General features: G+C 42.5%; 1 protein-coding gene across 3 annotated transcripts in view; it reads left to right on the forward strand.

Moving 5' to 3' along the window:
- The window catches only part of TPH2 (tryptophan hydroxylase 2), an 84,302-nt gene that overhangs the window by 51,826 nt on the left and 6,000 nt on the right, over window positions 1-26,476 (forward strand). The window contains exons 12-13 of one of the 3 annotated variants that reach the window (XR_005261115.2): window positions 17,753-17,881; window positions 18,684-21,065. Coding sequence is in view for 1 of the 3 variants with exons in the window: in XM_038168432.2 (XP_038024360.1) it covers window positions 18,684-18,701 (18 nt within the window). In the remaining 2 variants the exon portion in view is untranslated. Of the gene's footprint in view, window positions 1-17,752; window positions 17,882-18,683; window positions 21,066-24,739; window positions 24,845-26,476 lie in introns of those variants that run through there. The other 2 variants (XR_011807731.1, XM_038168432.2) reach the window with 2 other exon arrangements.

Here is a 26,476-nt window from a genome sequence, read left to right on the forward strand (position 1 = left end):
CAAGCTCTGTCTGGGGAGCACAGCATAGAAATATTTGAGCCAGCTCTTATCTGGAAGCAATAATTATGCATGTCTTTCCTTTATCTGAGTTATTCTATTCTCCTATTAGCCAAGATAATGGAGAGTTGACTAAGCTGTATGGACCCTTCCTAATGGAAACCACATGGCTTATGCAGATCATGTCAGTGTGGGTGCAAATGTCATGGCTTGTCTACATATATGGAAAATAGATATCCATTGAAGCTGCTCTCCCAGCTGAAAGAGTCATGCAGATACTCTTAAGAGTTGCTAGCAATTTCAGCATAAAGAGAGCACCACTTGATAGTATCAGCACATCCTTAAATAAGAGGCAATCTATAAGGATAATTTTCATAGGGAAATCTGCTACCTCCTCAAAGATAACTATGAGATAACAGAAAATGCTTTTTTTTCTCTGGATGGTCCCTGCTGCATTCTAATTCTGCTGTTAATAGGGTGTGGAAAAATCTAGTTTTAGATTTAACTGTGACTGCCACTGTTACAAATGAAGAGCTGTTGAATTATCCCATGGGGATCAGCATGCTGGAGGAGTTTTTTAACTTCCTGACATTAGTGCTGACTCCATTAACAAGTACTTATCACAGAGGAGTCATCGGCAACCTTGGCCTGGAAGTTTCTCCCTCTTTCTTTGCACAGAATCTGATGAACCCCTTGTAGCCCTTTCTGGAGAAAACAGACTGAACTGATATTTGCTTTAGCTGGTCTGAAAAATCATTGCACAAGGAATAGTACAACTCAATTAATTGAAGACCTGGCAAAGTATTGTTGCTTGCTTAAGTAAAACAAAACCAAAAGGAGTAACAAAGATACAAAGCGTGCAAAGTTATTGAGATTTTCCTTTGAATCAGAATTACACAGGAAAGCTTAAAATACTTATAATATCTGGATTTTTTTCTTTACTTGCCTGAATAGCTTAGAGTAAGGATTCCACAGACATAAAACAATAGAAGCATATCTTTGTTTTGTTTTGTACTGTTAACGAGTAAATCTTATTATGGATTAGGGAGAAACCCTTGAAATCCAATAGTCATTTTAGGACTAACGATGGCAAGGAAACTGTCTACAATGAAGATATAATGTCAATGAAACAGAACATTGTCAAAGGATAATGGGCTCCTGCTGCTAGATATATGCTTAATCCAATGATTTTATTTCTATTATACAAGATGATTAAAAATAAATTAAATATAATGAGCTGAGGAATAATAGTGATTTAGAGAGACAATTGCTCATTGTTCTTACATAGTAAAGCTGTGTTCTTACAGGCTACAGGGCGAACTTGCTTTGGGCTTCAGCCACTCAGGAACAGGGACTCGGAAAGGCTTTAAAAAGTGCACTATTGCACTTTTATGAATCAAATAGTTCCAGCTTAGCTGAAATTCTTCTCTGCAGTTTTTATTAGCAAATTAAGATCAGCCATGCAGCAATCTCCTTGGATGACAAGCTCATTTAGGCATAATGAGGGAATTATTGACAGTTATCAAATTACACTAACGTTTCATTTAAAATAGGCCATATTTATCTAAGGTGCTTGTTTAGCTTTAGTGAGCTGGACTCTGGAAATTGGACTTCTTGCTTAGGCTCATTTATTTCCTGTGTAATTCTGAACTGATGCTTTATGGGTCTGAGATATATGTTCTTGCTTTGCCTGCACAGAGTAAATGGGCCCGAGCTTAATGAATGTAAAGCATTGCAGTGTTTACTACCATGCAAAGTCTAAAATGAAAAACAGCACTCTGAGACATTGCAGCAAATACAAATACCAAGTTTCATTTGCAAGCCAAGACATGGTTCATGCGTTTCATTTCATTTATTCGGTGGAGGGGATGGAGTGGGGAAGGTGTTAACACAATGTATTATATTGTGTTTTCTCTCTCTACTCCTTGGGACCTGTTTAGAAGGCTGTTTTAAGTTGAGGCCTTCAATACGTCTTTCATGACATAGGGTGTCTTTTTCTTCTTGTTATGATATCCCAGTGTGATGGAGAAAACTCCAGAAACTTACTGTACTGTAATGTATATTTACTGATGTTCTGTAATGGATTACAGAAGAAAGTTTTGTGTCTTTGGAAGGGCAGCCTGGCTGCAGGAGCTGAAGCCAGCTGAAGCTGGTGAAAACGTTGACCTGAAGGCTGCTGGTACAAATCCAGCCCAGTCAGCAGCTGCTGAAAGCTCTCACCAGCCAGCAGCAGCCTGGCCTCCGTGTGATCAACTGGGAAGCTGGGATTGCTTATTTTCTAGTAGAGGAGACTGAGGGGGAGACATGATAACCTTTTTCAAACACAGAGAAATAGCTGCAAAATGGAAGGGACAAACTGTTCTCCGGCCTTGAGAACTAATGGACTTAAATTGCGAGACGGGAGCACCAAGTTCTGTAACAGTGAGGGCAGGGAAACTTGGGGGACTGATTGCCTAGGGAGACAGCAAGGCCTCTGTCAGTAAGAGACCAGTTTAGCCAAATCTCTCTCAGGAATGATATTCTCACAATCTTGAGCCCAGGGGATAAGCTGTATGGTATCCTGAAATCCCGTACAACAGCTGCTTGGAGAAGGGTTCAGGCTGCTCAGAAAAAGGCTCCGGACGGCCCACAAAAGCAGTAATGGTCCTCGGCCACTGCTGTGGAGCAGCTGCACATCACAGGCACCCCTGCGTGTTCCTGTGGTTTCAGACCAGCCCTGAAGAGTGGTTCTTCATCTTTCCATCTCCTTTTACGGGATGAATAGGATCAACAATCTGAGTGCAGGCTCCAGTGGCGGCTCTGAGGCTCTATTTTAAGTTCATGGGCCGTCTGAGGGAGCTCTGTGGGTGAGTTGCCTGCTTCTTGCAGCTACCCAGAGGCAGAAGGCTGATAGTGAGCAACCAGCATTTGTCCTTTTTTCTGAACAAGGTTTAAAGCTGCTCTACTTTGTAAACAAAGCAGAAATGCATATTTCATCCTATCCATGCCTGTGTTTGGGCTGTCAGTTAGACTGTGCTCCCTTGAACAATCTGGAGAGCCTGGAGCTCTTTCAAGCTCCTGAGCCTGAGTGCTCCAGCCATGCACCAACCTTCTATGGTGGTTAAATTTGGGCCTGGAGCCATCTGTTCTCCCTAACCCCCTGCTTTCCGAGAGAAAGAAACCCACTGGGGTACTCCAGAAGGGAGCTTTGGTTCAGGCCCCTGTAGCTGGGCCAGGGAACTTGGGGCCCACATTTGCTGCTCAGCCCAGTGTCATGTTAAGGGCTGGGTAAGGATTGATGCAGCTCTTTAATCTAGGAAATCGGCTTTCTGACCTTTCCTTTTATTGTTTCAGCAGGACAGTCTGTGCCTTTTTAGAAATATGGCAGGTTCCCTTTTATCTCACTAGAAGCTATTATCGTATTTCCAAATCATTTGCAAAGGAAGTAATTCTGGTATTGCTAAGTAATGGCTATGCCTTGTGGTATCAGTCGCTTAATCTCTGGAGATGTTTCACAGACAAGTTCCCACATTCTCTGTGAAAAATAGGTCAATAGTGACAGATTCCTCTGCCGGACTTTGAAGTACACTTAAAACATGGAGCTAGGAGGTGGTTGTACAAGCAAATATTTGTTAGTAACAAGTCCCTCTAGTTGGCATAGTGAAGGCTGCAGAGATGTCCTAGGCATCCCTGTTGGCATTTTCCTGTAAGTGAATTGAGCTTGGAGATTAAATAATATTCTGCTAGGTTGAAATATTTCACAAAATGTCCATTGTTTCATTTCTTATCTGGTTGTAGAAGAAGGGTAAGTAAATACAACATATTTGGAATTCAGTGATGTCTATTTGGAACATTTTGCAACAACTAAGTTTAGTTTAAAAAGGCACTCTAACACCTAAGAATAGGAATTCATATTTTTATGCCAACAGCTGAGATGTTAAGATGAAACAAAAAATAAGTGCTGACATCTTCTTGGGATTTGGCCCAGAGTGGACTGTTCAGGTGAAATAAATGTCAAATGGGTTACATAGTCACATGCTTTAAAATGCAAGTGGGTGATGGATATTCAGATGGACATTTTTTTAACATAGTCATAAATTTCAAATGTCCAGAAAAAATACTGGAGAAGAAGTTGCTGTTGTCACACTCCACCTTCAGAGGAAAAGAGTTCTCAAAGCAGCAGGGGGTAGATTTCAGTCCTTGATAAACTGGCACATGGCCTGAAATACAAACCAAATAACGCCTACATCCCTGGCTTCTGCATGAGATCCAGAGTGAATACAATTCTGATAACAGAGCAACAATGAAGCACTTCAGAGCCAAACAGCCCTGCTTCCCCACAGGAGACAAAGTGGGTGATTTGAGACCAGCATGGCACAAATCAAAGCACTTTTATTTCCTATTAAATCAATTCTGTTTTCTATTTCTTTTGCAAAACAGCTTTGGATTTGTGTTACTGCTTTTTCTGTAAGGATTATAAAGGGATATATTAATTATGTAATGGTTGATGTTCCCAGCATCCAGCTTTTCTTGTTGCCCCCAAACTCTCTACTGACTCTTGTTAGTATACAAGGAAGTAGAGTAATGCTGAAGGTGTGATGCTGTCATTTCCCAGGGGCTGACAACTTATGGTTTCACCTAAAATACTACCCTCCCTCATCATCCCTCCTTATAGTGAATTGCTAACTTCAGAGAGGTTAATAAGACCAGTTAACAGTAAATGAGTTTGAAGTCATGCACACAGTGGATTTGCTACTCTAGCAGAATTTGTTGGGAGGCTCATTTTGGTTGAATTCCCTTTTGCTGATTACTCTTGGTAGATCATCACAGGTAAAGGTATGAAAAAGCAGGCGTGTCACATCAGATGGGGACCAGGCAGTCAAAAATGCTCCAAAAGCAACACAAGAGGCGTCACACTGCCAGCACCCACCAGTTTAATTAGGCTTAGCTCAAAATAGGTTTTGTAGTTAGTGGACTGAAAGGCAGTGTTTTACTTCCAGGTCTCAGCCCAGGCTCTGTTTTCAGAGATAGATCTGCATCTGCAAGAGCAGGAGCTTGAGCTGCAAGTCAGGCATGTCAGGCCTGTTTCTTATTTCATTTGCAGCATTTTTAAAAGCCTCTTTTTCAGTGTTATTTCCAGAATAGAAATGCAGTGTGCAGAAGATGTGGAGGAAACAAGGTCTGATCTTTTCTGAGGTCTCATTGCTTGCTCACCTTGTTGGGCAGCACAGTGAATGCAGCCAAGGGCAGGCTATTTGAGTCCATGCTAATTGATGAGGGCAGGAGTTAAGAAGCCACCTGAGCCCCAGAGAGGGGCTCCCACTCCTAGCTGCTCTGTGGCCTCAAAACACCCGTTTTTTTTCTGTCTTTTGCAACTTGTTTTTAGAGAGCACCTCCTCAGGATTTTTCTGGAGGTGTTTTTGTAGAGGGATGAGTTAACATATGCTGACGTATGTGCAGGAAAGGTAGGAAAAACAGGTTGAAAAGCACCAAAAATTGAATTTCATCTCTCTCCTTCCATATTTTTCCTTTTGATACACAGCTTCAGCTTGAAAAAAATAGCATGCAAGAGGCCCACCAGCACCATCCCTGTAAGCACCAGGCAGAGGTGACAAAGTCATCCTTTCCAGACCTCCCTCCTACTGCAGTCACCCTGCAGAAACAGTGCCCTTGGCCATTCTCAGCCATCCAGCATAGCCCCCTCTTCTCTGAGACCAGTGGCAGCCCACAGAGCAGCTGAACTGATGCGTGAACACTCGCTTGTCTACATGCCCGGGGCTATTTCGCCACAGGATGCTGACATGCAGAGTTGAGTAGCCTGGAGAAGGTCTCAGGATGAGTACAGTGTGGTAGGACACAGTTCTCCCTTGGATGCTGAGACCTGCCCCACTGCTGGAGCAAAGCCCTGCAGGATAGACAGGGCTCTCAGCTGTAGCAATGCTGTCTTCCCTGCCCTCGTTCAGAACCAGAATCACTTTAAACAGCTTGCTCAGCAAGCCTAATACTTGGGGACTATTAAAAGTGCCAACAGATCCCACAGACTTAAAAACACGAGGAAAGAGCAACCGTGTGGTAACTGCTGGCGAGTATTGATTTTCTCATCACAATCTGAGCACACAATCAGGCATACTAAGGACATGGGGTTCCTGTGAATTCAGTTTTGATATGCAGTCTCTCAAAAAGCTCAGGAGAATCAAAACGGGAGCTGTTTGCAGCTGAATAGGCACAGGGTTCTCTGTAATTCTCTGTGTTTTCCTGCTATTACCTTATTTCCAAGGAGAGGAAGAGCACTGTATTCATGAATGCTATATAAGAGCTGTTGCTTTTTCACAGAGCAATAGCTTGGTTTGCCTGAGTTGGGAATGAAAACCTGGTTAGAGGGAGTGAATTAAATCTCAAATGTAATGCCTCTGATTTGCAGAAGGGAAAGGGGAAGTGCTAAGTGAATGTAGGAAATTGCAGCATTATGCGTTGTGAGAGCAATTCTTTCCATCCTTGTAGCTAATGGACTGAACAGAAAGTGAACAATTTGTTTCATACAATGATTCACCAACACTCTGACAGGGTTTCCAATTCTGAGCTCAGTTTCATATTCAGCTCCCTGTTTACTAGTGAAATAGTACAATTATCTGTCTACCTCTTACATTTTATAAACAGGCAAGGCAGCAGTATCTGAAAAGAATAAAAATAACTGTATAAATCCTGGCTGTTTAAGGCTTGAGGGAGGGGAAATAGAGCAAGTGTTATCTTGCCAGTAGCTTATTGGACCACTTGTCTAAAAATGAAGTTAAATTTCCTGAGAAAATAGGTGCACAGAAAAAAATGCCAACAGACCTCAGTTTTCAATTTCTATTTAATGTTTTCCCCATTCAGGTTTGTGAAAGGAAATCAGAAAACATTTCCCGTTTGAGTTCCCCTGTCAAATTGTCAATAGTAAAATAGCCAGAACTGTTACAGCTGAATTGGCCACATAAAGCTCTGGTGAAAACGGGATGTTTCTCCCAGAGGCATTTGGTAAATGTGCTAAACTGCCTTACAAGATAGGATGACATTTTTCTGCCTTTAACCCCAGTTTTATTTCAGACAGGAATCACTTGCACTATAAGGAATTTCAGCTTTTAATCTGGAAATGTTTGTGAGGCTGCCCTGGCTGCATACATTTCTTGCTGGTACAATCAGAGTGCTGGAATGAGGCAAAATCCAAAAACATCCTTCCAGAATAGTTTGATTAGTCACTTGTTAATATTGACTATTTATGATGCATTTGAGCTTGTCAGGGCTATTTCACAAGCGATTCTAGAAAAATATATTGTGAAAGGGCTGTCCCAAAGCGTATACTGTATAAACTCAGTAGACTTTTTAAAATCCAGTGAGAGTCAGTGGGCTGGATGGAAGAAGCAGATAGCTATAAAGATAGCTGTAAAGCCTATTAATAAGGGCAACAGCCTGCATAGTTGGGGATTTAGGAGCTTTATTTCAAACTGCATAGATAAAATACAAAAAAGCTAGAAGTCAGGAGCAGCAATTACCTGTAGCAGGCCCTTCTTATAGGTAGTGATGAGACTGACAGTTCATGGGAGCATCTAAGTCCATCCCTAATGCTCACTGTAAATGATGAGTATAAGGCTCATGCTAAAAATGCTTTTAGTCTGAGAGCCATTTAAATTGACAGCAACAGCAGCAGTCAGTGTGGGTGCTGAAATACAGGATCCTGCTGAGGAGGTGCGGGCAGCAGAGAGGTGGCCTGCCTTGGTGGGATGGTGCCCATCGGTGGCTTCACAACCACACACGACTATGAATTTCATAGCAGCTGTCTTGCATGTTGTTCCTGGTGACCCCAGAAAGTAAAGCCTCTGAGAACTTTTCTCAGTAAAGGTAGCTTTGGGTAATTAGCATGAATGTAGCTGCCTGAATTATTAGGTGAATCTCACCCCATATCATTCCGACTGCAGCAAATCCCACGCAAACCTTGCCAGTGGTCTGAAACTAAGTGAATCCTGCCCTTTTGTTTAGCTCTGGAATAAATTGTATATCTGGAGGAGAAGGAGGAATCTGCCCAAACAGATACCATGCTGTGATGGCCCTTTGCAGTTAATTAGCTAGCTCTTTGAGCTAAGAAGTAGAGATCACATTGGTCCCAGGGCTGTCTGAAAGTATGCCTATGTCTGGGCAGAATTTGCACATAGCCATTCTTATGATGAGGTAGCTTCAACAGATTTCTCTGATTTCCCTTAAATTCCTGTGTTTCTGTTTTCTGCTGGACATGGCATAAGGAAAAGAATCCAAAAACTCAAAAATGAAGTGTTTTGCTTCTGTTGTTAACGTGGGGCAAACAGAACCCCCTTTCAAGCACCACTGAATTCAAGAGAATGACTGCTCCTCATCCAGCCTCCCTGGCACTCTTACCGCCAGAAGTTGTCTCAAACAGCATTTATTCCTTGTGATTCCTTCTTGTACCCTTGTTTTCAGTTGCCTGGGGCACTACCACGTGGTGAAAGGTGACTTGTGTTTCCCTTTTAGAAGATGACTTCATCTTTGCTACTGCAGAAAGGACCTTTATTTCTTGCTGATTTCTGAGGAATGTTTTGTGATGAGATGACAGACCATACACCTACTTTCACACATTTGCGTAAGTGCAAGCAGCTTGCACACATCCTTCACTGTTGGACATTTCCCAGCACAGGGATCTGTAATGCCCAAAACGAGTCCCAACATCTTTTTTTTTTTTTTTTTTTTTTTTTTTTTTTTTAAGAAATGAAAGCAAAAAAGCAAACTGGTATTTTATTGCTCTCTTTCCTTCTCTGTTTAAATTATCATTTTCCCTTAATTAATCTTGTGTCTGGCTGGATCACCAGCTAGGCAATACAGCTGAAATTTTATTTTTCAGTGTGTGTGTATGTACATGTAAATTATAAAGAGGCCATGTTATTTTCTGGGCAGATTTCTCCATGGTCTCCTGCATCAGAACGGCTGCCTAGGGCTCTGCAAAGCAGCACATGTGGTTCTCATGCAGCAAGCCCAGCAAGCATTACATAAGTAGACCATATTGACTACCAGATGCCTCAAAGTGTCTAAGACTTGTAGTAAATTACTGTTTTCTTAGGTCTGCATCCACTCTGCCTTCTGATGTTTTCCCTCTGACGCAGCGTGACCTTGTTGCGAATGCGATGCCTTCTGCTCGGTGCGCGAGTGGACAGATGGACAGCGGTGCCAGCAAGGGACCACAGTGTTCAGCCCGTTAGACTCTCGCTTGTCATTCCTCAGATGGGTGACAACTGATTAGCTAAAGCTAATGGCTTCAGACAAGTGCTTAACTAGATTTAAAGAAATACTGTCTCAGTGAAACAACAATCTTTTGACGGATATTTGAAACTTCACTTCTCTGCCAGATGGATGTGTTAGTAACCGTACTTCACCAGCTGATCGCATCTCATAATTACAATTACTTGTCCTAGCCCAGGGAAAAGCTCAGTTCATTTATCCAAGTATTGATTAACTGGTGTAGTCAAGATCACTTTCCTTCACAGAGGATGGATAACCATTAATAATGTTTATAATTACAGAACAGAAAGTATGGCGATGAGGGGCTAGACTGAGACTTCAGCAGATAAGGAGACAGACAATATATATTGTTTATATAATCCTGGAAAAAAAAAACAAACATAGCTATTATGTAAAAGAGGGGTTATTAACCCAGGAGAAGCCACTGGTGGCAACGCCACCTGGCCTAATGAGGCAGGAGGGGAAGGACAGGCAGGGCCATACACCCATGGTAGATGCAGTAGCACAGGGTGGCACCAGGGCTTCCTTCTCCTCTCCTCCCATGTGTGGACACTGTCGTGCTCCAGCACAGCCCAGTGCTCACTGACCCTGTTGATGTGACAGCTCTGATTTGGTGGCCGGCTGCCATGCAATCCCAGAGGGAGGAGGAGGGGAGGGATTTATCAGTGTGTATGTGTCTCTCATGGGAGGGGTGTGTGTGTAGGGGGTGGAGGGAACAAAAAGGAGACAGACTCTTCTCACGGGTGCCCAGTGACAGCAATGGGCACAAGCTCAAATACTGGAAATTGAACAGAAGATTTTTTTTTTTTTTTTTTTTTTTTTACTCTGACGGTGCGCATACAGGCCATCCTGAGAGGCTGCATTCTTACAGGCAGTCAAAGCCCAACTGATACTGATCCTGATCTGGGTGGGAGGTTGGACTGGACAACCACCAGGCATCCCCTCCAGCCTCAGTTGTTCCGTAACACTGAGACCAGGACACTTCACAAATGCTGCTGACACATTCTAATAAAGCTGCTACCCAAAGCTTTGCCGTCTCTTTCTAAGCCAAACGTGGGCAGTGTTGTAGATTGCATCTAATTCTTGTAGTAGGATCTACGGCACTACTGTCTGCCTACTGTTTTCTTCTGTGAACCATTTTCCATGCTTTTGCCTGAGACATTAATTACCGATCATTAATCAGTAAGCTCTGTTCCTGACAGAGTAAGATCTCGTCTATCTCCCATGAAGGGGCTAAAGCAAGCTTAATCACATAAAATGAAGCAACCTTATGCATGGAGGAGTGCAGTTTTGCAAAAGAAGGCAGCAACTTGTGTCTAGTTTAGTTTGTCAGCCTGCTGCTGACTTATTCCTGCAACAGTTCAGAGCGAACTGCACGCTCCATCTGTGCAGCCTGGAGGTCAAACAGCCCCTACAGCTCAAGAAAGAAATCCTGTGAAGATCTTCCTCAGGTGGTCAAAGATCAGAAGAATTTTCTTAGTGCTAGGGGTGTCAGAGCCCAAAGTCCAAAGACCAGGTCACTTGCCCTGGTCTGAAGTTGCTGGAAATCTCTTGGATTGGAGGGGTTTGCAGAGAGCTGCAGATGGGATCTCTTTCTTTTGAACTTCTGGAGGAGGTAAAGTAGGCCATGTGCCAAAGATAAGGCTTTATTGATGTGGTAAAAACAGAAAATTATTATCTGGACTCAGTAAACTCGTGTCAAAAGAAGCGTGGCTGGCAGGGCAAGGGAGTTTCTCCCCCTCTGCTCTGCTCGCATGAGACCCCTCCTGGGGCCCTGTGTTCAGCTCTGGGGCCTCCAGCACAAGAATGTGGACCTGTTAGAACGAGTCCAGAGGAGAGCCATGAGGATAATCAGAGGGCTGGAGCATTTCTCCTAAGAAGACAGGCTGAGAGAGCTGGTGTTTTTCAGCCTGAAGAAGAAAAGGCTCCAGGAAGTCCTTGTCGTGGCCTTTCAGTACCTGAAGGGGGCCTGCAGGAAAGCTGGGGAGGGACTCTGTCAGACTGTAGTGATAGGACAAGGGGGAATGGCTTTAAACTAAAAGAGGGTAGGTTTAGATTAGATATAAGGAGGAAATTCTTTGAGGGTGGTGAGGCCCTGGCACAGGCTGCCTAGAGAAGCTGTGGCTGCCCCATCCCTGGAAATGTTCAAGGCCAGGCTGGATGGGGCTTTGGACAACCTGGTCTGGTGGGAGGTGTCCCTGCCCACAGCAGGGGGTTGGAACTGGGTGGGCTTTAAGGACCCTTCCAACCCCAAACATTCTATGATTCTATGATATCTTCACTTTCTTTGACCCCATTACCACAGACTTAATTTCAAGGATCTGTTCCAAATTATTGTTGAAACATAGTAATCTGTTATTCATCCATCACACAGAACAAACACAACAATTTCTACTGAGCAAGTAATTGCTCATGGGTGGTGTGTATGCTTTTATTCCCTTATACAGCCTGTTCTTCCACACAGGTCTATATTTTCACAAATTTTTATGTAAATTCATGCTTGTCCTAATCTCTTTACACATGAGCATACTTCACCCAGCTGATAAGGATCAAGGGAAGCATCCCTTGCTATATAATTTATATCCAAACAAGCTAGGGGTTAATTTGATGCCAAGAGAACAGCTCTAATTCTCCCTCTCAAGACATTAAACTACCAACATTAACTTGCTATGCTCAGCTCTTGGGGTCTACAAGGAGATGGTGTGAGCAAATTTGGTAGCAAGTATATTGGCATGTGAATGTAAATTAGGTGGAGAGTTGTAGACAAAAGGAATCTCAAGTTAAGATGGTGTGTCATGCTTTCCAAAGAAAAACTGACCAAACTAAGTTAAAGCTAACTTGTTGTCACAGTGCTTATAGTTTGGGTGTTTGATATGAACAGTGTAGAAAATTGTTCGGAAATAATACTTCAGGAGTTCTTTTATTAGTGAGACATGGAGTACTCAGATGTCCCACTCTGAAATGTAAAATTTCCTTGTCAGTTCAAGTCTTACTTGCCATTCATTTGATTAATTTCTATCAAGGGCTGATATTCCCTTCATCTTCCACTCTCCTTAAAGTTCTCCAGAAAGATACGTTCCCTTATTTTTCCTGTTCCGGATGCATAATCCTATGGTGTACTTTTTATTTACAGCGTAAGTGCTGGGAGGTAAAACACAGACAATCAATGATCTGACGCACAAATACTGATTGCACATCCCCTCTGTACCACTGCCATCATCACTACAAAAGGTTTTTTAGATTTTATGGGCTACTTGCAAAAATCAAAAACTTCAAGGGAATGTTACCTTCCTATTAAAGATAAGGGAAAATATCCTGAAGCTCGGAGCCCTCTTTAGCAAAATCATTGCAAGCAGTTCCTTCTCTTTCTTAAATTGGCAAGGTGACAGCTTGAGAGTATCCACTGAGTGCCACTGTGACAGTCTGATCTCCTGGGGAGAGAAGCATCTCTCAGACAGGCAGATCCCAAGCCATTTTGGTAATTATAGGTGAAAAATAACAGCTTGCCGGTGCAGATCCTTGAGTGCCCAGGGCACATGCTTTCAGTAGGAGCCTCCGTGGTACAACTGCTGCATTTAGTGATTCTGCAATACCTCTCTGGGGGGGGGGGACTCCTGGGGACTCCCCGGGGAGAGCGTGTTATAAACAGAATAATCAGGAAGTAATAAATGTAATGGACAGCAGTTTTGCAAGCTTCTGACCAGCTGGAGTTGAGAGACCCCATGCCAGCTAATGCAGCTACTTGATTGTCAGGTGTGGGCTGAGCATATAACCAGACCTTCTGGTTGCAAACTAAAGGGATGCTTCTTCTATCCAAAGGCTCTTTATAATTTTTCTTGATTGCTTCTCCCAATAACATTTTCATTTTCTACCCTGCTAATCTTGCTTTTTTCTCTAGCCTTCACTAGGCACTGAATAAACTATTGGTCTCACTGTGAGATGGAGAGGTACTGTCAACCTTATCATCACTTGTATCGTCACTTGCATCAACATTAGACGTGACGTCAGGCTGCCAATTTTCTGTCTTTGTAAAGAGTTAATTAGTGGTAGCCAACTGATAGTAGAATATCCATGTCTTCAACAGGTCATTCCTTGAATTTAGGTGTCAGTACCACGGTACAAAGTCTGAATGTGTAGTTTAGGCTAAGTGTACATATCTACATTCAAAAATCTGGAAATTGCTGCCTCCTTTCCTGCTTACGCTCTAGAGGTATTTTAATTCCTTAAGGACAACCAGGTTTGACTCTGATATTTCCTGGTGCCTACATCTCTGGAAAGACCTAGGAGTGTCATTGTCAGGACTAGGTTTCTGCCTAAGTCTGTCTCTGGTTTCCATTCAGCTTTTTCCCTGAGCAAGTCTCCTGAAAGTCATGATCAAGTTGGTGGGCTCCATTGGAACCAGGAGGACTAACTTCACAAAATTTGGAGTGTGTGGTCTTTCCATTTTAAACCTGAGGCAGGAAAAGTCACCTTCCTCTTCCCCCAAAATACCAGCTGGGAGCAGAACTGACCAAAGCCATAAGAGGATTTTGGTTTTCTACTTGAAAGAAGAGAGCCCAGCATCTCTCACCTGCATGGTTAGGAAAGGGCACTCTCCATCTCTCCCAAGGGATGTGGCTCTGTGCACCAAGAACTGGAGCAGGCAAAATGAAGCTGGACTTTTAGGGCATGGTTATTTCTTCTCCCTTAGCTTAGCTACTGCTATCTTACCCTCATAAGATAATATTCAGATTAGAAATGTTCTTAAATGAGTACTGTAGCACTAAACTATAAAGACAAGAGCATGGATCAGAGCTATCTGGAAAAGCTTCTTTGCTTAGAGAGAAATTGTAGTTTGTCTCTGTAATTGTAAAATAACTTCTTTGTGCCCAACACTCGGGCTGTTTGATGAGTTAACAGGACTGGTGTGACGGTGTCATAGAGCACCAAATCTAAGCTTCTGTTAAAACAAGTGAATTTCTAACCTTTTTGTTTGCCAAGAAAATCTTCCCACAGCCTAATTAATGTAATGTTGTCTGTCTGAGTCTGCAGACAGCCTTAACAGAAAAGTGTGAACCTTTCCACCCCATTCATCTCAGTGAAGTGCCAGCTTCACACTCCTTGACTTCACTCAATGTCAGTGCTACTTGTTTTATTGCTGAGTCTTTTATCAGAAGGTTTGGAAGGGGCAGGTGTGCTGGGACATGGTGGGAAGGAAAAGCAGAGAAAAGAAGAGCAATGGAAAAGAAAGAGAAAAGAGAGAGAGAGAGAGAGAGAGAGAGAGGGAGGAAAATAAACTACAACTGGGGAGATGGGAAAAGTTTTCTTTTGGGAATGTTTGTGTTGATAAAATGCTCAACAAATGAAACCTAAAAGCTGAATTGCTACATAAAGGAAAACCCTGAGCCCCGATGAGTGCACATTCTCAATTGCTAAAATGGTGGCTGTGCAGATTAGGAGACCAGGTCCTCAATTCTCTTGCTGCTCAGTGGATTGGAATTACATGTAGATTTTGGCCTTTCCTTTTGATTTGTATTCTCTCCTTTGGATTCCTTCACTGGACAATACTGTGCCATGTGTGGCTTTGAAAATTATGGTAGAGACATTGTGTGTGTTCTGAGAAGAGCTAATTCCTGGAAACATACAAGTGATGGCTACCAAATTGTAAGTGCAAAGAAATCTGTAGAAAGAGTCTAATGGTGCTGCAATCTATGAGGAGTAAATACACTCTTAAGTGCTTGGATGTGAACACACATTAGATATATTGCCTTAGGCTGGACCTCTGACAGTCAGGGCTGGGACAGAGGGAGGCAGCCCAGCTTCACGTTGGATCTGGATAGAGGAGGTACACTGACTGCATATACCTTTCTTAAGATGTTCTTATGGCTTGCCTCTCCATAATTTGGCCTCTGCCCCCTGCAGTGCCTGTGCCTGAGGTCTGACTGCTGCTGTCCCTGATGCACCATGGTTGGGCACTGGGCTGCTGCAGAAACGAGCCATCGAGGAGATCAGTGTGAGCTGGTCTGTGCAAGTGTCCTGAGAGCTGCCAACTGGAGATGTCAGCACTGACACTGTCTTCTTCTGTTTGCCCTGCACACAAAATGAACCATTCTGCCTTTGGCTTTGTCTCCATCACAGTGGCAATTTGCTGGTTGGGTGCTCCTGCAGAAGACCTCCCAGACCTTCTCTTCCATGCTCTTCTCCTTGCCTTTCCTCGGTGGGTTTTCCAGACACTGCAGTCAGCCTGTCTTCTCCACACTGCAGGGAAGGGACCTTTCATTCTTAGTTTCCATTTTTTCCTAAGCCCACTCATGGTCTGTTGTCAGAGTGAAAGAGATGTGGCCATTCCAGGGGGCTTTGACCCCTGAAACTTTTCTCTAAGGCCCCAGTATCTTCTTGTGTTTGGACTGTAGTACTTTTGTAATGAATGCCCACAGTGTTCCTCTTCATGGAGAGGAAAATTCAAGGCTGTGCTGCTGCAGAATGACTTTCTTTTAAACATCAAACACCATGTTTTTTTCACATCTATCTCTGTGCTGCAGGTTTTTCACACCTCTCCACTTCAGGGCCCCTTTAGATTCACTAAGAGGGGTCCCACTTCTTTGGAGAAGAGGTGGTTAAAAAGACACAGGACTGTGACGAGGAGATGGGCTGGGGGGAAGCTCCTGCTTCTCTGAGCAAGGCTGAGCCAAGCCAGAGGAAAAGGCAGCGTTGGCTGGAGTCAAGGAGAGGTAGGGCCTGGAGGGACAGGGGAGGAGAGGCTGCCGGAGCCTGTCCTTCATTGACCGAATAAACAACCCACGTAGCAATAACAATAAATAATTTTGTGAGGAGCTAGGTAAGCTTTTAAGGGGAAAAATGTTAGGGGGTGTAACTGCAAATTGAAGAGGAAGGCAGCTGAGATGGGTTTCCCTGTTGCCGTCTGTCCTCTATTTGGCAGCAGCTCGTTTGCGAAAAAAGCAATCAAGAGTAGTTTATGATGCTAAGACATTTCAATGACTTGCACTTGGTGAAAATCATCGATGTTCCTTCTTTAGCTACATTTTGCTACTTGCAGTTGAAAGCATTTCACAGCCTGAAATCCTATTTTACTAAACCTGGCAATGAGTAAAATCACAAGTTCCTGGAGAAAACCCTCTGGGGTTGCGGGAGGACGTGTTCATTACCTCTGCAATTAGCTGGAAAGCTCCACCTCGAAGGGGCGCCTAGTCCCTTCTGGGTCCCCCCCTCACAGCTCCCTAATCGCCAGGTGCCAGTCAGGTTGGAGACTGCCACCGTTTAATGCGTTTGGTAGAAAACACTGATTACATGTCACTGTGAAACACTCTGAGAGCCAGGCCATAAATATTTCCATCAACTTGTCTCTCTACTGTCCCCAGGACTCCACTTCATGCAATGCAGCTAATCCTTCAAAATACAGTTTGGGTTTTGATTTCTGTGGAGCTGACCCATATGCAAAGGAAATGTTACCTTGGGAACAAGGTTAAATGATAGGTTTATGGACTTACTTACTCTCCTTTTTTCCCCCTTTATTTTATGGTGGAAATGTAAGATGTTGAGATTGGTTCATCATAACATATGCCAACAGAAGCATGCCAAAAATAACAATCTGAAGCAGCACATGGTATGTAACGCTTGCATACTTCTCCCAGAGTTAGAGAGATCATTGAAACAACACATGTCAGATGCTATTACTGTCATATTGTTGGGGCCATCTGTTAGAGCCCAAGATCAAGACCTGCTGCTTTCCCTGGAACAGCAGCTCCACAGAGGACTGTGACAAATTAAACTAAATCCGCTCAGGCTTGGAGAGTTCATCTGAGGGGTTTGCTTGTTTTATTTCAAGATTTCATCAGGGATGAAACCCTGTATATTTTGGATATTGCTCCAGGGAAGTCTGGGAAAAAGCTTTTTGGTTTTATTTTTATTTTTATTTTATTTATTTATTTATTTAGAGTAAATAAAAGGTACAAGATAAGAACTGAGTTGTCAGGATGTAATGCGTACATCTGTACCCAGAGGTGTGCTTCTTGGGAAAATATGTTTGTAAATAAGGCTCATACAAATGTGCACATGCAATTATTTTCAGCTAATAAATGATAATTTGACAGGAAGCTGCAATTGTAAATGACTGATTAATGCAGGTGACTACACACACAGGCATTTTTGAAGCAAAACAAATATTTTTGAAGTTGCATATGGAATTTAGATGTCAAATCCTCCTGGTGATCTTCAAATTCTTAGCTAGAAAATCTATAAATCTGTATATAATATGCAAGATGAAGTTCTATGCAATTTTGGATCCCCAAGCATTTTTGCTACTGACAGCAGTGGGCTGGTTTTCACATGCATGCTCACTGTATTGATACAGCTACACATACACACTGTCTCCTACACGTGCACAGATATGTATGTGTTTTCAACAGCATCGATATAATGGGACAGCTTTTAGTTCCATTGTATTCACATATGCTTATGTAAGGGACATATGTTTTACTGATGTGTTTCATAACAGTTTTAAACAATGTCCTTACTGGCACTGGAACACCGAAGAACTGAATTTATTGATGTGGAAGAGAGAAAGTCTCTGTTATCAAGAGAGACGATTCAAATGCCATGAAGTGGGAGTAGCTTTCAAATATGGGTAAGTGACATCATAGACCTGGAATATTTTTGCGGAGGTTTCATTTTCCCTCATGTTGGTGAAAGACTTGGGCTTGGCTCCTACCCGTTCTGCACTTTGCAGTTAGTGGGGGACCTTGCACCACAAAAAGCCTGCTGAGCCTTGCTTCAGCTCTGCTGCAGAACAAGCTTCAGCTCTGACATCTCGGTCTGTGCTGCAGCATATGGATACTTTTCCTACGGACTTGGCATGCACATGTTCACTGTGAGGACCTCCTTCTGCTCCCTGAGGAGTCCAGCACAAAGGGATAGGATAGAGCCCTGCAGAGAAGGAGGTTTGAAGCTGGTATTGAAACGAGGAGGAGGCAGCAGGGTGATGCCCTGTTCATCTGTGGCGGAGTAGGAAGATGTGTGAAGAAGAAAGGACTGCCTAATGGTTGTTGCATGTGGAGAGTTGCTAGAGCTGGGGTAGGATCCAGGCCCCCATTTCCAGGAGAGCACTCCTAGCAGCAGGACAGAGACTTTGAGATTACCAACTGCACTGTCAGATCCTGGGGAGGGAGCTTTTACTCATGGAGGTCAGGGTCTGGGGAGAGGAGAGGAAATTCGTACTCATGGTGTTTTTGTAATCTGCTGTTCTGTCCTTTGGGTCTCTTTCAGGAGCCTGGTGTCAGCAGGATGCTGCTGCAGCTGCTGCAGGTGAAGAGGAAAGATCCCAACTGCAGCACCTGCTCAACACATGGCACTGTCTGGGGACACTAACAGCGTGAGCTGATTATGCAGTGCAAAAGTATCTAACAGCCTCCTATTTATTTCCTTTGCAGGAGAAATTCCCCGAGTAGATCGTTGTCACTCCTCCCAGACTTTCTTGCTCCTTTCAGTCTTCAATGAGAAGTGTTTGAAATAATTATTTGCAGCCTTGTTTAATTGAAATGCATTGTATCCAAAGTAATTCAGAAGAGCCAAGACTGTTTTTGTGACAGGCTGTACAACTCTTGAGTCCTTGGAGGAGGGAGGTGAGGTGGAACCAGAAGATGATGAAGCAGTTCAGGGGCCAGGCAGAGGGCATGCTGTGGGACCACAAGTACTCTGGAGTCATTTGTCACCCTCAGGAAGAGCTGGCCTAAAAGAAAAGCTTCCATAATATGAAATATTCCCCACTTCTTCCCTCCCTCTCCAGGTTAGATCTCACTGTTATTTGGGGTGGAAGCATTTTTCTGGGTTTGAAATTTCTGCCAAATGACAAGCTCCCAGGACGGGGCACTTCATCTCAGTGAGACTGATGCTCTTGTCAGTTTTACTGCCACCTCCAGCACAAATGGACAGCAATGCCAACTTCCCTGAGCAGCTGCTGGCGCCAAACACCAAACGTGTCTCTGGAGGGGACCCACCAGCAGACGGGCCCACAGCTTCCAGCATCTCCAGCCTGGGGCAGGCGTGCCAGCAATCGGGACGGCCGATCTCAGAGGACCGTCTTGGATTACACAAAAGCTGGAGATGCTTTCAGTGGCCCTTTGCAGGCTGCACAGTTTGGTATTTGTTGACTAATATTTATTTTGACAGCACTTTTGAGCAATTGTGCAGCCTCTCTCAAGAATTCCCACGAGCTAAGTGCTCACGTTTCCTCTTTTCTTGCACATCAGAAAGGCTCTCTGATTGCATTTAATATCCAGCCTGCATGTGACCAGAAAAGCTTTTGAAAATAGGCCCACTTTTAAGGTCATGGAGAAAGAATGGGCAATTCTTTAACAATCTGACCACTGAGCACTGAGGCAATTCCTATATATTTCATAGTAAGTGGTAATAAAATACCTTCATAAAGAAAACCCTAAACCATCCCAAACTGCTCTTTCCATGAATGCATTCAAACACAGCAACAGCCTGCCTGCAATCTACAGGGGTTCAAACCTGAGATGTGTCAACATGAGCGCTGTGGCCAATCTCAGCTATTGCTCGTCCCAGTGCCAGGCACTAAGTAATTCCTTGCTGGAAGAGGTTTGTGCTCTCCCAGCAGGGAAAGAGGCAGCCACGCTGTACAGGCTATCCAATTATGAGGATTTTTTTCAGGAAACGCTGTAAAAATATCTTCCTTCTTGAGCTTCTTTTCTTGAGCTATACATCTCTAACAATACAGTATTTTTGTTCTGCATGATTTTTTTGCGGTGTTTAGTGAAGTGGCAGGTTAAAAAATGCTGATGATTGGAATATGAAAAGGTACACTGCAGACGGATGTTTTATTTGTTTGCTGTTTTCTTGCTTGATTTTCCTTAGGTTAGAAGTGAGCTTCTGACAAAGAATTCAACTAAATACTTCCATAGAGTAAAGCCGAAATGGATTTGTCAGTGTTGAAGAGATAAAGGCTTCTTTGTTTACACTGGGAATGTTCTTTAATGAAGACAATCCTCAAAGTAATAATGTATATGGGAGAGGCCAGGGCTGGAGTTATTTCTCCTAGGGGAACTGTGAATTGATATGTGTTCCTCTGTCTCCTTCTGTTGATGGTAAGAAGTGTATCCATACTGTAGCTTTAGTCTGTATGGTTTAACATCCTAGAATGGTTCACCTTTGGGACCTAGCAGAAGTATGGAGAAGGAGTATATTTAGAAAAGGAGATGGTCTGTCAAGAATTAAAGAACATTTTGATCAAAACAAGATCCTTGAGAGAAATTTGACAGTGATTTCAAATCTGTTGGCTAGAGTTGCAGTTCTGTGCTGCTTTTGCTGCACCCTTTGGCTTCTGGAGTCAGAGGCAGAAAAAATATCAGCCTTACCAAGCCATGGTATTGCAAGAAGCAAAGAGTGCCAAGCACCCTGTGTGGATCCCTGGAGAAAGCACAAGAAACTGGGCAAGCCCTGAGGGATCGTCACCATTGCCTAGCGCTGGTAGCTCTGCTTTGGTGGTGGGAAGCTTGTCTCCAACCCAGGAAGACCTCTGCCTTGTGGGGACATTGTCCCACAGCTACTGCCTTTGGGGGGAAGCCATTTATCCATTCTATCTGCTCCTTCCCTTGAGAAACCAGTCCAAAGCTGGACATGGCACCAGGAAAGGCTGTCATCCAGGAAAGGCTGGAGGACAGTTCTCACTTTTCAGCTTGTCAGATGAACCCATTTCCCACCACTGCTGGTAATGTCTTCATTATGCCTCTACTGAAATTGTTTTGATGTATTTATGGTCCAAGAAAAAAAAAATAAATCAGGAAAAAGCAGTTTTCAGAAGCTGACTTGGATTTTTTTTTTTTTTTTTTAGTCTTTGTCAGAAGAAACTGTGGAAAATTCAAAACCACTAAAGAAATGGTCTATAACCTATGCGTTTCAAATACTTTAGGGTGTATTTTCGTATTTTCTGCTGCCTCTCCTTTAAATTTGATGTCCGTCTTTTTTAACATCTATGGGCAGCTGGCTGTGATGTGCTGTATCTTCTTTCCACACAACCCATTTATCTGCTATTTTCCTATTCTCTTATCGCCAGGAAAAAAAAAAAAAAACACTTTGACATAACATCTTATGATTTATGTTTTAAAATACCCACCTGATTCAGTTTTATTATGTCCTCAATTGTTGAATTCAGAGTGAATTAAAGTAGGGACTTTAGCATCTGTTTTGAAATTGCAGAGATTAGCCAGAAAACTTTGTGATGATTTTGATGAGCAGCTGTCAGTTTTTTCTTTTTTTTTTTTTTCATGGGACAGCAGTGAGAGCTTCCAGAAAGACCATCGTGTCTGGTGGCTCTGGGTCTGGGCATTTCCAAAACCTGGGATCTGCTCTGTTAATTGTGCTTTGTAGCTTGGACACAGTTCTAGTTTTAGTAATAGATGATGTGTAGCCTTTTTTCAGTTTATTTATTTATTTATTTATTTTTGTAAATGCATGAGTCTGATTGAGAGCTATGTCTTTTCACTTATCTTACAAGCGTTGGCCAATTGCTGTATCCAGCTCAATTAACATCCAAATTTGCTTTAATGAAAAGAAGGTTATTGGTTCTACCCCAGAGGTCACGTTGTACTTAGAAAATAAAGGTCATGTTATATCTTGAATTCCTAACATACAGATGTTATATGGAGGTAAAACCTAAAACCCAGAAGGAAGAGGAAGACATATTTGCAGCTATCCTATGTATATGTAAATGGAAAACAGATAATTTAGTGCTGGAAGAGTGTGGTTTCCTTTTTTCTTTTAACAAAACAATGTAATAAAAACAGGCAAACAAGAAAAAAAAACACAAAATGGACAAATAAATTACAACACATACTCAATCACTCTTAAATATGAGACTGGGGGAATAGATGCTAGTTTCTTAGGATATGGGCAGTAAATATATAGACCCTTAGTGGCAAATCTGGCTTCTCAGAACATTAGTTCCTATATCACAAATGAAAATAAGGATATAAACATCAAAAATGAAGAAGAAAAACAATGCATATACCCATGAGATCTCTGTATAATCCAAATCAGTTGTCTGTAGGAGAGTTAAAAATGCTTTATGCATTGAGGGAATACAGCTTTCCATTGGAGAAATAAAATAGATATATCTACTATATATCAGGGCCAGTCTCACATTTCCTTTCTTCTGGAAATCATATTTCCTCATATCTCTTCTTTCTTCTCTGATTTGATTTCATAGGCTCTGTGCTTTTCCCTTTGAAATTCCCCGTCCTTAGCTTGGCTCTGCCTAAGAGGCAAGTTTCAGACAGAACCCTTGGCACAGTTTTTGCCAATGCTGTAATTTCATCCAGTTTTACATTTCCAGTCTTCTTCTCTGGTGAGACATGTCTGATGCCTTTCAAAGAATTGTGCTGTATGAAGAAATTGCCTTTTCAAGCTGTTTGTCTGGAAATTGGTGTGGCTATCACAGGCACATTTATCTATCTGCCTGTTTGTATTTATTCTCAGCTTTCTTCAGGAATGTGGCTGTAATGGCTTATGCATTTAGATAAGTGCCATGCTTAGATATGGACAGCCTTACTTTTTGTTTCATTTGTCTTCTGAGAAGCAGACCCCCTGCACACTAATGCCTTCTGCAGGACTGTGGATGGAGAGCTGGGCCACCCGTGAGCTCCTCAGCTGTGCTACAGGCAGACACACTGAGAGCACATGGATTTACCTGAGAACTAAGGCTGCCCAAGTACATTTCTTGGCAGAATTACAAATCCTGTAGAGTGAAAAAAGAAAAGAAAAGGAGGCAGCAGCCAGTGAACCTCTTGCTGGAGGAACATCCAAACGTTAGCTGGCTGCTGCTGGAGCTCATGTGCACCATCCCACTAGTGACCACTGAGCAGATTCACCTCCAGCACAGCAATACCAGCACCGTGCATGGTTGAAAAGGAAAAAGGATGTTATAACACACAGGTTTAAAGCTTTTAGTTCTTGATTAAACACAGATGCTTTCAGTCTTAAAATCACAAAGTTTACCATACAAGAAAAAGGAAGCAAACTGATTGTTTTCTCATGTCCTCCTATGCCTAAAATATGTTCTTTAAGTACTAGTATGTTTAAACATATCATGTTTTTTAAAGCAATGGGCAATTCACTGTTAACTGAACCCCTGTACAAACCCTTATTGAAATCTACACGTTCCTTTTTTCTTGTTCATATTCATAGTCTACATGGCAGTTAAGTGAGTGTTGTCTCCAGGTGTCAGTGCAGGATGCTGTGTTCACTCTCAGAAATACAGAACTGAAGCACAGACAAGAGTAAATGAGTTCCCTGAGGTCGCATGTGATGCTTGCAATAGGAACAGGAGCTGCAGTGATCTTCCCTGATATATCATTAAATGCAAGACTATCCTACCCATGTCTTTGCCTGAACAGCCTAGCAAGCAACCAGGGATGTTTGTGGCTTAGTGTGTGCATGTGCTTGAAGGCTAGTTCATGACATGATAATCCAATGTGCTTTTGGAAACTAGTAATGATTTTCATAGGTTTGTACGAGCTTTAGAGCAGACTTACAGTCCTGTGTCCTGCTTCCTATGCTTCAAAAGACCGTGTAGTAGTTCTGCAGCAAACAGGTGTGGGACTTGGCTCCACATGGTGTCTCATCTGAGTCCCAGAGATCAGCATAACCTTAAAGCAGGATATTTGGCATCTCTTCTGTATGTATGTTCTGCAAAACATCCTTATATACTCATAGAAAAACATCTTTTGAGTTGTGATATATGCTCAGCCTCAATCACAGGCTGATTACACTTTCTGTGGAAAAAAAAATCAGCACTGAACAGTACTGAATTCGCTGTCCTTTATTTTATAAAATGTATTCTGGTTCTTGGCACACAGAAATAGATAAAGCAGAACAAAACACAAATATAATTTACCAGCATAGATTAGAAGTCCACACACACTAGAAGGAAGTCAGCTGTCACCTCTAAAAGCTCTGGAATTGATTTGTTTATCTTAATAGTATAAATATTCTTAGAGCTATTCCAAGGGTGATTTTAAATGATGGATTCATATACTAACAGACTTTGCTACGTACATGCACAAAAATTTATTCAGTATAAGTTGCCTTTCTTACAAGGCTGAAATCACAGTGGTTTAAACTTAGCTGTTAAAATTTCAGCACAAACTTTGGAATTGATCTATTCTGATGTCTGCTAAATTCTAGATTGTTTATTGCTTTGTCTAAATAATTAGTGACCTGATAGTACTCCCGGTCCTTTTTAGCAGTGTGACTAATGATGTCTTCCATTATTGATGTTTTAAATGTCTCTCAGACTGTATCACAGGGCAGTGCACCTTTCATTTAATGTGACACTTCCATGATAACCCGCTCTGGGTTTTCACAGGTCTGATTATTGTGTCAGAGAAAAATTTCTTTTTCATGCATGTTATTCAGCTTTTTAAGGTCGATAATGCACAAGAAACTGAAGATTTCTTTTCTTGCGTAGGACTAAGTAGCAACCATTGTAGGGTTACTGGAGAGTCAGCAATGGTGGTCTGCTTGCTCTCGATCCACGAGGAGGAATTGTACTGCAGCAGTACGGGAAAGAAGGGTAAGTGTAAGGCAGCCCAGTTTGAATCCATTCCTGGCTGTTTAAACTTCAATTTCATTCTCCATTATCCACTCTTAAAAGTGAAGTGTCTTTGTGTTTGTTAAATCCTCTGTCTCTGGGTCTGCTGACCTGACATTGCAGCTGCATGTGAAGTTGACTTCAAGCCACCCTCTCCTTGGCTCAGAAGGCAAACAAAGGCCTTGGGTCAACTGATGGCGGTCTTGGAACAGGAACTTCAGTGGTGGCCTGAGGGTAAAGGGGTTTGTATCTGCTTATTGGCCTCGTGGGGAAATTCAGGCTGGGCCACTTGATTAAAAAAAATGCCCATGTCTCTTAGTAAATACTAAACTTTGCTTTGGATCTGAATTGATCTATCTAAGGCAGCTGAACGACCACCTCTGACCCTGGTCCTCCTTGTCAAGCTGAACTTGGTGTTTCCCTCCAACCTGCACCCAGGGTTCCCACTGCTGCAACCCAAGAGCCAATGCTTATTGCACATACCTCTTCAAGCATTCCTACAACACAGCCTCATCATCACTTACAGTCCCCTGACAGTACAAGAGTGAATTTTAAATAACAAACAGAAGTCGTCTTTGCATTTAGTACCCTGTGGCATCTGTAAATATTTTCGGCTCTTCCTTGTGATTCCAGATAATAAGGTGCACACAGGGAGACTCAGGGCATGAATCACCAGAAGTCCTTACTGCCTGCTCTTCACAACTCCTATCAAAAATCTCCCTGAGATTTTCTATATAATAAGTTGTCTCTATAATATCTTCATGTGTAACATTACTACGGAATTTCAGATATATTCCTGCAGAGATGGCAGGACCATTGCAGGAAGCATGTCCCCTGGATCTGCTGCCTAATAATTCCTTATCTATGCTAGAACTTAGCACAGGTACCACAGGATGAATAAATTGTTCTCAGTCACCTACCTGTGGAAATTTCTCTTCACAGCATCACTTTAAAAAGAAAGCAGTTCCCCTAAAATGTTAAATTGATGTTCCAGCTGAGAAAAATAACAGTAACTTTTGAAAGAGAATTTGATTTTTATATTCTTTTGGTTTAATAGCCAGCAGCCTTAGGTATCTGCAAATACGTCCTGAATGTATAATCAGCCTGTGCTGAAACTAGCGCAGGTTTCACATATCTCTTATAAACACAACTCCGAAAAAGGGTGCTTGCACTGCAGCAACACAGAAATCATTGCATCAGCTTACAAAGTGCTCTGAAAGCATGCCTTTAGTGGGTCGTGCTTTCAGGTAAATGACATTCTCCAGTATTGTGATCTGTTATGTGGATAAACGTGTGATTTATTAACCGGGAGGGGTCCGCAAAGTTTTGTTGTTGCAAAAGTTTGATTTTCCAGTTCTTGGGATTGGAAAATAAAATACAGATTGGTCCTAGCATTTTGGCAGAATTGACAAATCATTAATTCCATTGATTCTCATGGCAGATAAATGCATCAAACTGAAATCAATTTGTATTAGCAAAAAAGTTCGTATGCAACAGTATACATATGCATACATATTTTCTTTTACAAGGTACACAACAGTGCGTAAAAATAACCTGGAGTTGTAGACTATGTAGCCTTCTACCTTCTCCCTCCCAGTGAACTTAATGCACTTT

This window comes from Anas platyrhynchos, chromosome 1 (genome assembly GCF_047663525.1).
Source record: "Anas platyrhynchos isolate ZD024472 breed Pekin duck chromosome 1, IASCAAS_PekinDuck_T2T, whole genome shotgun sequence".
Taxonomy (NCBI): domain Eukaryota; kingdom Metazoa; phylum Chordata; class Aves; order Anseriformes; family Anatidae; genus Anas; species Anas platyrhynchos.